Below are 16,582 nucleotides of genomic sequence, written 5' to 3' on the forward strand. Positions count from 1 at the left end.
TACTCACACCAAAAATTTCTACTCAAGATTTCTGGTGCCATTGTCTCAAGGCTTTCTCCTTGAATCTTCATGTACTGAGTTCCCCTCGTTTGAGGCCTTTCAATTCTAGCTTAGACTCTACCATTTGCTTTAGAGTCTCTTCTCTTTGGCTGCTATATATATACATATATTTATATATATCACTCTACTAATTGCATATTGATTTTGGATTTTTCTTTTCTTAACAGTACTTCGATTCGAGTTCAACTTCTTCCTCTCTAATCCTGAATCTTCTCCTCTTTCTCTCTCAGTAAGTTTTTTTAATTTCTTCGTTGAGAAGTACTCTAATTTTGCTCTGGTTTAGTTTATGTTTATTTTAGCTTTATCATTTTGGAAACTGCTTTAGTGTTCGTGGAGAGATTCAATCTCTGACTGGGCTATTCTCCAATCATTTTCTTTTGGTATCTGTTTACTTTTCAAAATTTTCAACTGTATTGTTTTTCTTACGAACTTTTGTGACAATATAGCTATGTTTTTGAATTGGGCTGATTCGATTTTGTTAGTTTTGTTCATTTTTAGGGTTTGATTTTCATTTTTCTTTTGTTATTTTGGGATTTTTTTTTATTAATGAGATAGATATTCGAGTGGTGAGATGATATTTTTGTGGACTGTTTGCATTGTATATTTGAACAATATATAACTTGGTGGAATTGGGCAGTGAAATTTTGGGATCTTGAAGAACAGGTTATAAAGTTTGTATATAATTGTGTACTTGTATATATGGTTGTATGATTTTGTTCTCTCTCTGCTTTTAGTGGAATGAATCGACCAATTTTTGTATGGATCAAGAAGTGTTTATTTATGCTCAGTTATACTATATTTTACTGGGTTTATTTTAATTTTTTTTCCATAATTCAATATGCAGATATTGTTTTTGGTAGTTTATTGCTGAAGTGTAAAGCTACTCTAGATTTCCTAGCCCTAAACCCTGTCTTGATATTCAGGTATGAGAAAACTTTGGTAGATTTTATAGTATGGTGAGAAAGTTGTAGATTTTATGATTTGATTAAGTTTTTTTGAATCAATTGAATTGGTGGTTTTTTATTTATTAGTTTATAATTAAAAAAATATATTAGTATGTTGCTTTATGTTTTTTGTAAAATTTAATTAAGTAAAATAGTTTTTTTTTGTTATATGTTATGTCAACATAATGAGAATTGTAATGAATATTATATAATTTAGTTAATTAGTATTATTATAATTAATTGAAAATTATTAAAAAATTAATTAGTAGTTAATTAGAAGTTAATTTATTTTCTCTGTCCTAGTATGCTTGTGATTGATGGTTGTTGAGTACAACCATCAATTACAGAGATATTGGCACAGAAATGATAAGTTTAAAATATTATTAATAAAATAATGAATAATAAAGATTAATAAAATTTATCTAATTATTTAAAAAAAAATAGCCATAAAATCAAATAATAATTAATTTGTAAAATTATTATTATTATTACAAATTAAAAAATTATGAATAAATAATAATTTATTTTTAATTATTTTTTATTAATTTAATTAATTAAATAATAAAAAATAATTAAATAGTTATAAATTACATAAATATAGAAATTGATAATTATATTTCATAAAAGTATAAAAAATTAAGAATAAATAATAATTTATTTTTTGATTAATTTTTAATAATTTAATTAATTAAATAATAAAAGTTTGATATAATATTATTTAATTAAATAATTTAATTTAATTTGTTCATTGAATAACATTATTTAATATAAATTACATGAATATAAAAATTGATAATTATATTTAATAAAATTTTAAAAAATTATGAATAAATAATAATTTATTTTTTATTAATTTAATTAATTAAATAATAAAAGTTTGATATAATATTATCTAATTAAATTATATAATTTAATTTGTTTATTGGATAACATTATCTAATATTAAATAGTCATAAATTACATGAATATAGAAATTGATAATTATATTTAATAAAAGGATAAAAAATTAAGAATAAATAATTATATAAATAATAATTTATTTTTTAATTAATTTTTAATAATTTAATTAATTAAATAATAAAAAATAATTAAATAGTTATAAATTACATAAATATAGAAATTGATAATTATATTTCATAAAAGTATAAAAACTTAAGAATAAATGATTATATAAATATTAATTTATTTTTTGATTAATTTGTAATAATTTAATTAATTAAATAATAAAAGTTTGATATAATATTATCTAATTAAATAATTTAATTTTATTTGTTTATTGAATAACATTATTTAATATAAATTACATGAATATAAAAATTGATAATTATATTTAATAAAATTTTTAAAAACTATGTATAAATAATAATTAATTTTTTATTAATTTAATTAATTAAATAATAAAAGTTTGATATAATATTATATAATTAAATTATATAATTTAATTTGTTTATTGAATAACATTATCTAATATTAAATAGTTATAAATTACGGGCGACAAAGTCACTCGTTAGGGTGATTGCACAAGATATGGACTCGTCTCGATTTATTGAGACACGGGATCGGGTCAGGAGTCCCGCTCTAGACTTGCTCAGATGCACCGAGTCATGCATTAGTGTGATTAACACTGTCTCGGTGCTCTTTCGAATGCACCGACTTCCATGAAATTCATTACGGGTGACCGAGGCACTCGTTAGGGTGATTACACAAGATATGAACTCGTTTTAATTCACTGAGACATACGCTCGGGTCAGGAGTACCAAGCTAGACTCGTTCGGAAGCACCGAGTCATGCATTAGTGTGATTAACACCATTTCGATGCTTTTTTGGGTGCACCAACTTCCATGCAAATCATTACGGGTCACCGAGGCACTAGTTAGGGTGATTACACAATATTTGGACTTGTTTCGATTCACTGAGACACGCGTTCGGGTCAGAAGTCCAGCACTGGACTCGTTCGGATTCACCGAGTCAGGCATTAGTGTGATTAACACCCTTTTGGCTCTCTTTCGGGTGCACCGACTTCCATGCAAATCGTTACGGGTGACCGAAGCACTCGTTAGGGTGATTACACAAGATCTGGACTATTTTCAATTCACCGAGACACGCATTCGGGTCAGGAGTACCGAGCTAGACTCGTTCCGATGAACTGAGTCATGCATTAGTGTGATTAACACCCTTTCGGCGCTCTTTCGGGTGCACCAACTTCCATGCAAATCATTACGGGAGACCGAGGCACTCGTTAGGGTGATTACATAAGATATGGACTCATCTCGATTCATCAAGACAAGGGTTCGAGTCAGGAGTCCCGCGCTGGACTCACTTGGATGCACTGAGTCACGCATTACTGTGATTAACACCGTCTCGACGTTCTTTCGGGTACACCGACTTCCATGCAAATCATTACGGGTGATCGAAGCACTCATTAGGGTGATTATACAATATCTAGATTCGTTTCGATTCAACAAGACACGGGTTCGCGTCAGAAGTCTGGCGCTGGACTTGTTCGGATGCACCGAGTCACGCATTAATGTTATTATCACCCTTTTGGCGCTCTTTTGTGTGCACTAACTTCCATGCAAATCATTACGGGTGACCGAGGCACTCGTTAGGGTGATTACACAAGATTTGGACTCGTTTCAATTCACCGAGACACGTGTTCGAGTCAGGAGTGCGGCATTGGACTCACTCGGATGCTAATCTCTCATAAATTGAGAACTAATTTGGTAACGGTTTAGTAATTATGTTACCAGGTTTGATATATGGAATATTTTGATCGTGTTTAGTGTTACTTATGGTACTAACATCCTTAATACCCCATTTGCTCGACCAACAACCCTACTAATGAAGGGAACCACATCATTGTACTACAATTTGCAACCTTTGAGCTAATCTACCATAATTTGAGAACTAATTTAGTAACCATTCACTAATAAGGATACTAGGTGTGACATTTGAAACAATTTGAATATGTTTGGTATCACTAAAAGTACTAATATCCCATTTAATTACTTGAGAGCCTTACTAACATGGAAACCACGTCATTTTTACTTACAATTTGCAACTTCCAAGCAAATGTCTCACAATTAGATAGTTAATTTGGTAACCATTCACTAATTAGGTTACTAGGTGTGATATTTGAAAGATTTTGACTGTGTCTAGTGTTACTTATATCTCCAATATCTCATTTACTCACTCAACATCCCTTCTAATGAAGAGAAATACATCATTTATACTCACAATTTGCAACCTCAGAGCTAATAAATCATAACTTGAGAACTAACTTGGTAACGATCCACTAATTAGGCTACTAGTTATGATATTTAGAGCATTTGACTATGCATAGTTCCACTAATTGTACTAACATCCCCTAATATCCCACTTTGTTACTTAGGAGCCCTAATAATGAGGTAACCACATCATTTGTATCCACAAATTGCATCCTCCAAGCTAATCTCTCATAATTTGAGAACGAATTTGGTAACCATTAACTAATTAGATTACTAGGTGTGATATTTGAAATACTTTACTATGCCCAACGCCACTAATAGTGCTAACATCCTCTAATATCATATTTAGTTACTTGAGAGCCCTACTAATACAGAAACTAAATGTAAATTGCAAAATTAAACTAATAAAAAGAACACGAGCTTAACACTGAAATTAAAGAAACAAAAGAGAATTACTTCAATAAATAGCGAATTAGGAATTTAATATCCTCTTCTATCAACTCTACTATTTCATTAATGCTAGATTTCACTATCAATCTTCTTATTAAGAGAGCAAGTTTACAAAAATATTTTATATTCAGATTAAGATATATAAAATTCGACCTAGATATGAATTTTCTATATTTTTATGATAAACTCACATATAAGAAGCATTAAGATCAAAAACTCAAAAACTACATAAATTATATTGATACTCTCGTTCAATATTAAAATCTATGTTCAATCAATTGTAGCATGTTTAAATCTCACCTTTCAGATTTTGACTCAAATTCACATGGATTATGTAAAAGATGGCCAATCAATCACATATAATAAAAACAAATTGAAAGGATCTTAAAGAAGAAGAAAGAAATATAAACTTTGCATTAAATCATTGTAAAGTTTCAAGAAATTCAATTAAAAACCCTAAAAATAAAATTAGTTCATCAACATGGCAAAGAAATCCAATATCAGCTTTGGTCATAAGGTATTTGGGAAAGAATAAAGGGAAGAAATGAAAAGTTGGGGTAGATGAACAAAGACATAAACACTTTTTTTAATATGAAAAAGTCTACCCCTCCTTTGAGTATAACCGATTGTGAGTAATAAATCCATTCATAAAGATTAGTCTGCCCCTACAAAAGTAGACTTCCATGAAAATCATTACAGGCGGCCAAGACACTCATTAGAGTGATTACACAAGATATGGACTCGTCTCGATTCACCGAGACACGGGTTCAGGTTAGGAGTTCCGTGCTGGACTCGCTCGGATGCACCAAGTCACGCATTAGTGTGATTACCACCGTCTCGGTGGTCTTTCGAATGCATCGACTTCCATGCAAATCATTACGGGTGACCGAGGCACTCGTTAGGGTGATTACACAAGATATGGACGTGTTTTGATTCACTGAGACACACGTTCGGGTCAGGAGTACCGAGCTAGAATCATTCGAATGCACCGAGTCACACATTAGTGTGATTAACACCCTTTCGACGCTCTTTCAGGTGCACCGACTTTCATGAAAATCATTACAGGTGACCGAGGCACTTGTTAGGTAGGGTGATTACACAAGTTTTGGACTCGTTTCAATTCACCGAGACACGTGTTTGGGTCAGAAGTCTGGCGCTGGACTCGTTTGGATTCACCGAGTCACGCATTAGTGTGATTAACACCGTCTAGATGCTCTTTCGGGTGCACTGAATTCCATGCAAATTGTTACGGGTGACCGAGGCACTCGTTAGGGTGATTACACAAGATATGGACTCGTTTCGATTCACCGAGACACACGTTCGAGTTAGGAGTACTGAGCTAGACTCGTTTGGATGCACCGAGTCACGCATTATTTTGATCATGTTTAGTGTTACTTATGGTACTAACATCCTTAATACCCCCCATTTAATCACCCAACAACCCTACTAATTAAGGGAACCACATAATTTGTACTACAATTTGCAACCTTTGAGCCAATCTACCATAATTTGAGAACTAATTTAGTAACCATTCACTAATAAAGTTACTAGGTGTGACATTTAAACAATTTGACTATGTCTGGTATTACTAAAAGTACTAATATCCCTTAATATCCCATTTAATTACTCGAGAGCACTAATAACATGGAAACCACATCATTTGTACTCACAATTTGCAACTTCCAAGCAAATATCTCACAATTTGATAGTTAATTTGGTAACTATTCACTTAAGGTATATATATATATTAATTATATTTATATTCTTACTGTGGTAGAGTTTAGACATATTTGGTTTGACGAAGTAATTGAGTTACCTGTCGTTTTAGAGATGACGAATCTGTTTTAAGGAAATGTGTGCTACACAGTATTATATCTAATTACTAAGAACGTCCAGCATTAACCGAGATCCCACAAATTTTGTTTATTTGATTCAACGACATTAAATAGCTGATACACCAATTTTAAAAATGTTTTCAGATTTTAAAGAAACCATTTATTAACTTAAAAAAATGTCGTTAATTAATATAATTTTAACATATATACTTTCTTCACACCATGCCTGATTTTTTACTCATACTTTTAATTTCCTTCCAATTAATTAACTAAACCGTAATTATCTATTCGTTAATGTCATCTTCAACTTTACTTGATGGCCATGTCGTTTAATTAACACTATAAATAAAGTTGGTAGGTGACGAAAACGTTTCTAAAATTTCAATTTCCCTCACCCTAATCATTTTCCACATGTTTCCAAAATTTCAATTTCCCTCCACACTTGTCGTTATTATACAAGAAAAGTAGACCACTGGTGGGTGCCTTGAAAAATTTTCCCCGAGCGAGCCCCTTCAGATTTCTATAATATTTAAGTAGAAACAAGTTAAGTGACATACTTTGCATTGTTGCCTTTAGACAAAAAAACCAAATAGCCCATCAACATGAAACAAGCTTTCCCACACCCAGATTGCCAAACTGAGAACAACATCAACCATGCTAGTGAAACTAGCACAGAAGGTTCGGTCAGTGGGATTAATGATGCTCCTGAAAGCCATTGAAAATGTGGATGTGGCCAAAAACCAGTGATCTGAGTTTCATGGACGCGCAACAACCCAGGTCAAAGATTTTATGGATGTTCTAATTATGTAAGTATTAAACATGTATCCATTTTATTTGTTTACATGTCTGAGACAGACAGCTTTGGAGTTGGTTGTGGCCAACTTCAGCTGGTGGTGCGTACCAAAGTTATCGAACAGGTCGATCGACGACAGGTGGCTAAGAAGAAAAATGCAAAACTGAATATGACATTCAAGCGCCTGAAGATAGTTATAGTGTGTCTAACTATTTTTTTCCTAGCCATTTTATTGTTTGTTTAGATTTCAATGTGTTCTGGTTTCTCATTGTGAGCTTCATTTTGAAAGAATATATTATCAAGTTGTATCTCTTTAATCTTGCCACTTTACTACCCCTTGTTTCAACTGTTTGACCATGTCTTTGATGCTATTATGCCAATGGACTGAGATCTAAAGTACTTTATTCAGAATCAAATATTATGGCTTATTTTTTCTTGTGTTTGGTCAAAATTCTTTATTTATTAAAAACTATTTATGAAATAAAAAAAAAAACTTTATGAAATAAAAAACAAAAGTTTCTAGTCAGTTTGTTTAGAATTAGCGCCTGTTATCTATTCAACTTGGTTATTTTCAATTGCATATAAGAATTCAGTATTGAAGGCCAAATATGCTTCATGTGTTACCTTTACGATATTGGTTGTCCACCAAAGTATTCTAGGCAATTCCTATATCGTTTGTTGCAATAATTGAACATTCATATCTTAGCCCTTTTATGATAGCATATAACTATTCGAAAAGAAGGTAATTAAATCAAAGTACAATAAACTAAATCCCACATACGGAATTTCATTAAAGAAAAAAGCGATTTGGCAAACTAAGCTGCACAATAGTATCTCAAAACCAATTTGAAAATTTGTGAACAAGAAACCACTGGCACTAATGTCAAAAGCAAACAATTTGTTCAGCACAGCCAACTGAAATGAATGTCTAATTAAATATCACAATGTCACCCTAGAACAAAAATGTTACCAATTTAAAGAAAAAAAAATTCAATCTAAATTTATTGAAACAATACCATTTATTTGGTGTCCTCTATTATGCCATCCTTATCACCTTTATTTATTTTTTAGTCCCAAAGTTATATGATTTTCGTAGCTATACTCAACCTCGCCACGAAACCATAGCTAACACTTGATTCATCTTCAGTAAAAACTGGCACTATCGTCTACAATCAGAATATAAGTAAAAAAAAATTCTCAAATATTACCAGTCATCACCAAAACACATTACCTCTTGTCATTTCCTAAAAAAAAAATAGAACAAAAACCCCTCATTTATTTTAATAGTTTGTTGTCTCAGTATCTCACCTAGGGACAAAAAAATGTTCAACCTTTCAATATATGTCTACATATCCGACTAAAGACTCGATAAAAAAGATATTCAACATTAAAATAAGCTCACAGAAATGAACTTAAGACAACAAAAAAATAGGGCTTCAAGCAAATGCGAAATAAAAGAGAATAAAAATACCCAAAAATGGTTGAGAACTCCTAAAGAGTCGATCGTTAAACACCTCCCACCCTTCTCGCCACTGTTTTTGAAACTCCAACCCTCACCTTTAGATGACCAGTAGAATAAAGAGGGAGAGAACAAAGGAGACAATGAAGCACATTTGTGAAGTTCAACTTGGGTTTATGGGTGAATATGAAAAGAATAGAAACTTTTTTTGGGTTAACTGGTTGACAGTAAAGAGCCTGGGTTCTTCAATATAGACTACCCGTACTCTTGTAGCCTGTTAAATGTCAGTGTAGATTTTTCTCTCAAGCAAAACTCCTTATCCACTCGATCTACCACTTACGGGCACACTTATAAACAATGGCCAGGATACAAAGTTCACAAACTCTTTCCACCCGTTTAGATCAAAGGAAATACAATCAACGACCACAATTTGCAAACGACACGCGTCCCGATTTTGTACCAGGCGGGGCTAAATCGAGGTCCCATTTACAAAATTATATACAATAATATATAACATTTACTATAAATAGCAGCAGTAAACTTGTTTTTCTTTTTGGGATTGTGGTTTAGGATTGTAAAAATTTGATCTATTTAGCCGTTTAAAGTGATCTCTTTCTTTAAAAAAAAAAATTATATTCTATGCATTTTGATAGTTACATCAAAAATTAATTTTTGAAAAAAAAATGATAAAAATTCGTTGCAAAGCTATATTTCACTAAAACAATTGTCAAATTTGATATGGAACCATTTAAATGCATCAAATTGCATGAGTTTTATCAAAATTTCAACGAAAATGTTGAATTGTGTAAATCATATATGCACTAAAATAATTTACAGTTGAACTGGTTGTTTTTATTTTATTTTTATCGAGGTTCAACCACAGATATAGTAGCAGAGCATCTACTACCATTTTGTGTGGAAGGATCATAACTACTACTGCTGGCTTGAAAAGTAAAAATAGGTTGTTTGGGTTGAGGTTGATCAAATATTTGGTTACTTAACATGGAAGCTAGTATTCTTTTTCCCGTTTATTATCTCTAGTAGTAACACGCCATTGCTAAATACATCAGATTTTTCCGAAAAGATTCCTCTCAATGCGTACTATGGAGACATATAGCCGCTGCAATTGAATAAACACACCACTAAATTAGATACCAGATGCTATAACAAATCAAATTATAAGAAGGATGCTTACATTGTTCCTACCACCCTATGAGTATTTGCTAGATCTAACGTGCCTTCAAAAATCCTTACTAATCCAAAATCAAAATTTTTTGGAGTCATCTTCTCATCCAAGAGAATATTACTGGCCTTCAAATCTCGATGTATCACCCTTAAATTGGAATCGCGATGGAGATACACAAGACCTCTCGTAATGCCATCAATAATGTTGAACCGTATGGCCCAATTAAGCTCTTCCCTTCTTCTATCATCTATTTAAGAAACCAAATCACACCACTAAAAGTTAATAAGTGACATTGTTCAACAAATATACTTCTAACAAATTAAGGATATAAATGTGCATAAAGATGAGAAACTAACCGAAAATAAAAGTATCCAAGCTCTTGTTGAGCATGAACTCGTATATTAACAACTTCTCTTCATTTTCAATGCAGCAACCAATGAGCTTAAGAAGATTTCTATGTTGAAGTTTGGAGATCAATATCATTTCATTTCTAAATTCTTCATCGTCTTGTGATAAGCTGCTAGATAGTCTTTTCATTGCAACTTCCTTCCCATGTAGTTGTCCCTGCAAATTCCTAAACATTACTAACTTTAATCACTTCATTCATGTATTCACCTGCATTTCTTTCTTATTGCAATGCATATTAGATTCTCTTTTCTCTTGAAAACCAAATGACCTTATAAACATGATGATTAGAGGTGAAATATGCACATTTATTGATCTTAAATGTCAAAATAAATTAAGTTTTGATTATTATTTTCATTTAATTAATATGATATATTTTATGGATGAAAATATTTGATCATGATTTAATTTATTATTATTTTGTAGGAATTAAAGTTGCATTTTGGCATAAATAAAAGGAAAGAAGAAATAAAGAGATGAATCTGAAAATCAATTGAAAAATGGCATTTTTGAAGCCCAAAAATAGGCCCAGCAAGCTCAGCCTTTTCCCTCTCCCCAGCGCCACTTGGCGCGCTCAAGGCTCGCCACGCGTCCGCCTGCCAGCCAACCTGAGGCCGCCACGTCGCCAGCCAGCCAGCCTAGCCTCCTTCAGCCATGAACCTCCTCGCGCCCAGCCCAACTCCCCAGCAGTCAGCGCCTCATCCAACCAAGCTTCCTCCAGCGGCCCAACACAGTAAGCCCAACTCTCTTCAACACCTCCATCTCACGCCCAAGCCCAGCAGCTTCAGTCTGAAGCCTCCTCCAAACAGCCCATCCAAATCTCCAACGTGACAACCCAGCCAAAGCCCAAACGCAACCCAACAGCCCAAACTCGCCTCAGCCCTTCTCCTCTCCTAGTCAGTGCCTACGTGGCGCATCCCTATTGGCTGGGAGTGGGTCAAAACCCTCTTGTACCATCAGCCACCTTCAACCCATATTTTGTGGGTATTGGGCCTTGCAAATTACTACTTTGAGCTTTAAAACTCATCTTTTTTGGTGTTTTTGAGAAAGAGTATTTTTTTTTACCATACACCAAAATAACTAGGTTAATATTTATAATAAGATTTAATTTTTTCAAATTCATATTTTATTATTAATATTTCAGATTTATTTTGTAAACCCCATTTTGTTGTTTAATTTCTTTTTAGTCATTTTCTCCCTCTATAAATATGGACTCTTTCTTCACATTTTCTATGTAATTTTTAGGTAGCAAAACTCTACTAAATTTTAGTCTCATTTCTCATATTTTCTCTCTAGAATTTCATGAGAATGTCTAGCATAATAGGCTAATCTTCTTAGGAATGTTAGGATGATCCTATATGCACTATGACTTTATTTGGTATTTTTGATTCACCATGTGCTTAAAGTTTATATATTTTAGTGATTTATTTTATTTCATCTCTATTTCTTTATCTTGTTATCTATATTTATGTTTACTAATAGTATATAGATTTTGTCAAGCACTTTCTATGTATTATCAAATTAGTGAAAATAATATAGATAATATATTTATCATTTTCTCCATCTCATTCATATATATTTACTTTTGCTAAAATCTATATAGAATTAGTCATGCTCTTTCTATATATTTTATAAATGGTAAAAGTAATATTTGTGTTAGGTTTTATGTCCAATCTTCTATTGCATTATTGCCAATTGTATAATGTCATTTTTAGATTTCTCATAAGATTTATCTCATCTTTCCATGGTAAAGAATAATAATCACTTGAATACATTTTTGTGAAATATATTTGTGCTTCATTGTTAAATCTTCCAAATGAATAGTTGGGATGTGAACTATCCATTTGTGTAATTTTTGTGAATCAAAGATCCAAATAAATAAGTATGCATATTGGTGATTCTTGATCATTCCTACTTGTTACCTATTGTTACATCACATTTTAATCTATCTTTATTTCTAATATTTAAATCTCAAAAACAACAAAAAAATACCACTCTTTCTATATTTCTCACATTATTTATCTCTAACATTTGTTTATTGATTAACTTATTTCCTTGCCTCCTTGTGGAATCGATCGCCCGATCTATATTACGACTACCGCTAAGTGGAAGTCACGTTTGGGCGTAAACACATGACCAAACCCTCCTTGACCAAGCTTGTTTGTAATGCTGAACTTGTTTGTGGCTATTAGTTCACTATCCAACTCAAAAAAATGAAGCTCAGGTTGATCATCTCCTCTCTTCAAGTTAGTACTTGTCCAAATCAACTCATTATTTGTTGCAGTAGTGGCTGATTTCAAACCATTAACACACATCATATTAAGGAATAAATATGACCAAAAAATAGTATAAGATTTGATGTTATTCTTACCTTTTCTCTTAGCTTTTCGTCTATGCAAACAGAAGGCTACAACAGCTAATAATGTTGCGCCAGCAGATGCAGCTACAACAAGGCCAGTGATGATTTTGGTCTTACTCGAATGCCCTCCTTCACCTGAATGAGAAGATATCATAAGAGATGAGTATATAAACCATTTTACATCTCACTTGATCATGTATATGGTTTATATTATTCACCTAGTAGTTCTGAATGTGCAAGGCGAAAAAACAGATCATCTCCACTAGACTTATTAATAAGCTTTTTTCGTAGTAGCACTTTACTTTGATGAGGACGTTGACCACTCACTAATGAAGAAATACTTGAAAAATGTGGTCCAATATAGACAATAAAAAAAACTAAAAATAACATCATCGACGCCTTCAACTTAATTTCCAGTCAAGAAGAACAAAAGATACGTAGTAGGACACATTCGCACAAGAGATAAATAAAATACATTGGAAAAGTTCAGCATGTATTTCATGACTTGTAACCCTATGAAAGGCACTAAAACCAACATGATTATTGTAATGCCCAGAATCCCTAATGAAGTTTATGTTATATTATTTCATATAATATAATATTAGATTAAATAAATGTGACAAAATGTGATTTGTCACACAAATGTGATTTGTCACACCTTGTAACATATTATTGAGAGTCACAAAATTGGACACATGTGTGTGCCTAAATGTGACATATTTTGGAGTTACAAATTTGTAACTCCCAAATATTACCCAATAATGTGTATATTATATGTTACACATTTGAGATTGGATTTCATAAAGCCATATGAGAAATGACTGATAGAGATGTGATTTTAACTCCCATATTGTGTTTGGAAGTTACAAAATCAAGTGGGAATAAATTGGAACGTTTTGGAAAAAACTAAAAAAAATTGGTTGGTGAAAATGACCAAGGGCCGCGGCGCTTGTAACAAGCGCCGCGACCCTAGTGGCTGACAGCTTCATGCAAATTCAGTTTTTATCCAATTTTGAACGTTTCCAACAGCAAAGTAACTCCCCAATCTCTATTTTAATTCCATAAAACATCCAATTAATCATTGGTAATAGCCATGGGGTTAGTGGAATTTGAAATTCAAAGGGTGTCTCAAAACTCTATAAATAGGAGGCTAATGCTCACTTGTAAGACACACATTTTTTCATCCACAAAGCACTTGGCTGAAAAATACACCTTGAGGCTTGATTATTCTAGAGAGCTATTTCCTTGAGAGATCCCTTAGTGCTTAGAGAATAGGGGGAAATAAGCTTTTGGACAAAGGTTTTGAACCTTGTTCAAGTTGGTGATCCTCATTACTCTACACTTTGGTCAAGTGCTTGAAAGCCTAATAGTCTCTGCAGCTCAGACTATGCCTTTATAACCTCTTTTATCAAATCACCATCTGAGTTCTTTCCAACCCATCATGCCAATATCTCGGTCTGAGTATTATTTCCTGGCATCCTTCTACCACAAGTACTTAGCGCAACTCCTTATTTATGACCTCTCATCTTCATATACCCAATGGATGGAATTAGCTTTGCCCATCCACTAACCAATTCTTAGGCAAACCCAAACTTTCCTCCTTAAACTAGAGGATAACGCCTTTTAGGCCTTCCATTTAATACTCTTTATTTGTCTGAACCCTTATATCAAGCCAACACCGGCAACCTTACTATCAAAATATACAAAGCAGCTCCTTCTCCAAAAAGTCTGCTGCTCCACCATCTAGCCTCAACTGTTAAATCCCACAGCTTACTCATATACCAGTGACATCTGCCGCGACTTTTAGGGATGGATGGAGGTTTCCAACTCCAACTATCATCTGAAATCCCCTGTGATACAATGCCAAATCTACTTAACCATTCTGAACGCTAACAATTTAAATTCATCTGCCACTGCTGATTGAACTTCTCAGCCCTGAGGTTAATACTCCGACCCAAACCACAACCAGGTCCAAATAATCACAACAATCATGCACACATAAAACATAATAACCACTATCCACAATTCTACACATTTATCTACCACATTTTATTACAACCAAGTATACTCATACTTTATCATGCTTCCTATAAGCCAATAAACAAGTATAACATATAAATTAAATCCAGGCAATTAACTATATACAATCAATATGCAAACCATTATCCAAATATTCATTCACATGCAACAGCAATGCTAATCACCACGCCTCAATCTCATCACACAATAGTCAAGGGCCAGGCCCTATCAGTTCTCATGCCCCCTATAGTCATACAGCATAACACATTCATATTTCAGTCAAAACTTAAACATATAGTCTCATATATTCAATTATAGAACCCTGAGTCGAGCTTGTCTTTAGCGGCGAGTGTACATGTCCAGCTTATCTCCAGGAACCCTTAAACCTAGAACACTCTGATACCAAGTTGTAACACCCTGGATAACCAAGACCGTTACACTGTGTGTTTGAAATAGTGTGAGACTTGCTAATCAAGTCGTTTAGATAAAAACGTGAATCTAATGACACCAACAGGTTAGGTTTAAAAGATTTTGGTTGTAAACGAAACAATTTTCATTAACATAAGTGTTTGGTATAAGGGATCCCAAATCAGGGTTTAAATAATGTTACTACAGAATTTCCAAACTTTATAAACAACCAAGCCACTCTAATGGCAAAATACATGTTTTAGGTTCTCGTTCCTGTACAATCCCTAGACCGTGGCGGCTGAGCAGCTGGCAATGTACACCTCGCCCCCAGAGCTCTCCAACCCATGGCTAACTCGTCTTACCCTAGCCTTTACCTGCACCACGTAGCACCCGTGAGCCAAGGCCCAGCAAGAAAACATAACATTTAAAACACAATCAATATTAATAACCAACTATTTCACAAGACATAACTAGGTACTCAACAGTACACAACATTCATCTATTCAATGATAATAGTTAACAAACTAACCATCTGTCATTCAAATAATCGGCATATCATTTTCATCAGAATAATAACAATCAAATCACATGATAATTAGGGCCGACAACTTAGGCCGCACCCCCTGTTTATTCCACTGACTTCGGCCTGCTTAAACTGAGCTCATTGCATATTAAGCTGTCCTCGGCTACCAGTGGTCTAGTGGCCAAGCCGCGCCCTGTGCGTAAGTGTAAACTCCGACGCTCTTAGGCCGCTCGTTTACTATTTACATGGCATGATACCATCCATTCGCAATTCACATGGCATAATACCATCCTCTTAAAGAGCATACAAGACAGGGAACCCTTAGTCCCAATATAAATCCACAACTAGGTGCAGTTTTCTTACCTTTTAATCTCCAAGCACTTTAACTAGTAAGGACAACCCCCGAGCACGATCCTGCCCCGAGCTTAAGCACAAACCTAGTCACAACCATAATAAAGGATTCCATCAATAGTTGTAAAAGGCTTCCAAATAAGGTTCTAATCTCCGGAACATCGAATTCCACCAAACACGGTAGTGGAATCGATCCCGAGCACCCTAGGTTAAATTCTCATGTTTAAAATCCCAAGGACACAGATTTCCTTAAGGGTCGCGGCTCAAGCCTCCTCATGCCGCGGCATGACCCCAAACAGAGCCCAACCTTGCCCAGAAATAGATACGGGCCGCGGCCCTACATGCCCCATGCCGCGGCCCGCCCTCCTTCTCCAGCACCATCAGCTTCGAAGGGCCGCGGCTCACCAAGAACTATGTCGCGGCCTGACCCCTTTGAACCCAGAAAAAACCACCATTTCCAACTCTCAAACCCCACTCAAAACCTCTCATAATCATCCCAATAACATAATCCAATTACCCCAACATTCTAACATGATTTCAACCACATAACCCAACAAAAACCT

General features: G+C 33.8%; 1 protein-coding gene and 1 long non-coding RNA gene across 2 annotated transcripts; both read right to left on the minus strand.

Moving 5' to 3' along the window:
* Positions 1 to 8,503: 8,503 nt before the first annotated feature.
* On the minus strand, positions 8,504 to 9,239 carry LOC133801522 (uncharacterized). The gene is made up of 2 exons (XR_009876889.1): positions 8,781 to 9,239; positions 8,504 to 8,553 (listed from the first exon to the last, which is right to left on the minus strand). It is a non-coding gene; the product is annotated as an uncharacterized LOC133801522 (long non-coding RNA).
* A 537-nt stretch (positions 9,240 to 9,776) lies between these two features.
* On the minus strand, positions 9,777 to 10,514 carry LOC133801377 (G-type lectin S-receptor-like serine/threonine-protein kinase At1g61500). Its single transcript, XM_062239564.1, has 3 exons — positions 10,311 to 10,514; positions 9,964 to 10,201; positions 9,777 to 9,888 (listed from the first exon to the last, which is right to left on the minus strand). The coding sequence occupies exons 1-3, from the start codon at positions 10,489 to 10,491 to the stop codon at positions 9,870 to 9,872; spliced, it is 438 nt and encodes a 145-aa protein (XP_062095548.1). The 5' UTR covers positions 10,492 to 10,514; the 3' UTR covers positions 9,777 to 9,869.
* Positions 10,515 to 16,582: the final 6,068 nt, after the last annotated feature.

The sequence above is a fragment of the Humulus lupulus genome, chromosome 9, assembly GCF_963169125.1.
Source record: "Humulus lupulus chromosome 9, drHumLupu1.1, whole genome shotgun sequence".
Lineage (NCBI taxonomy): Eukaryota > Viridiplantae > Streptophyta > Magnoliopsida > Rosales > Cannabaceae > Humulus > Humulus lupulus.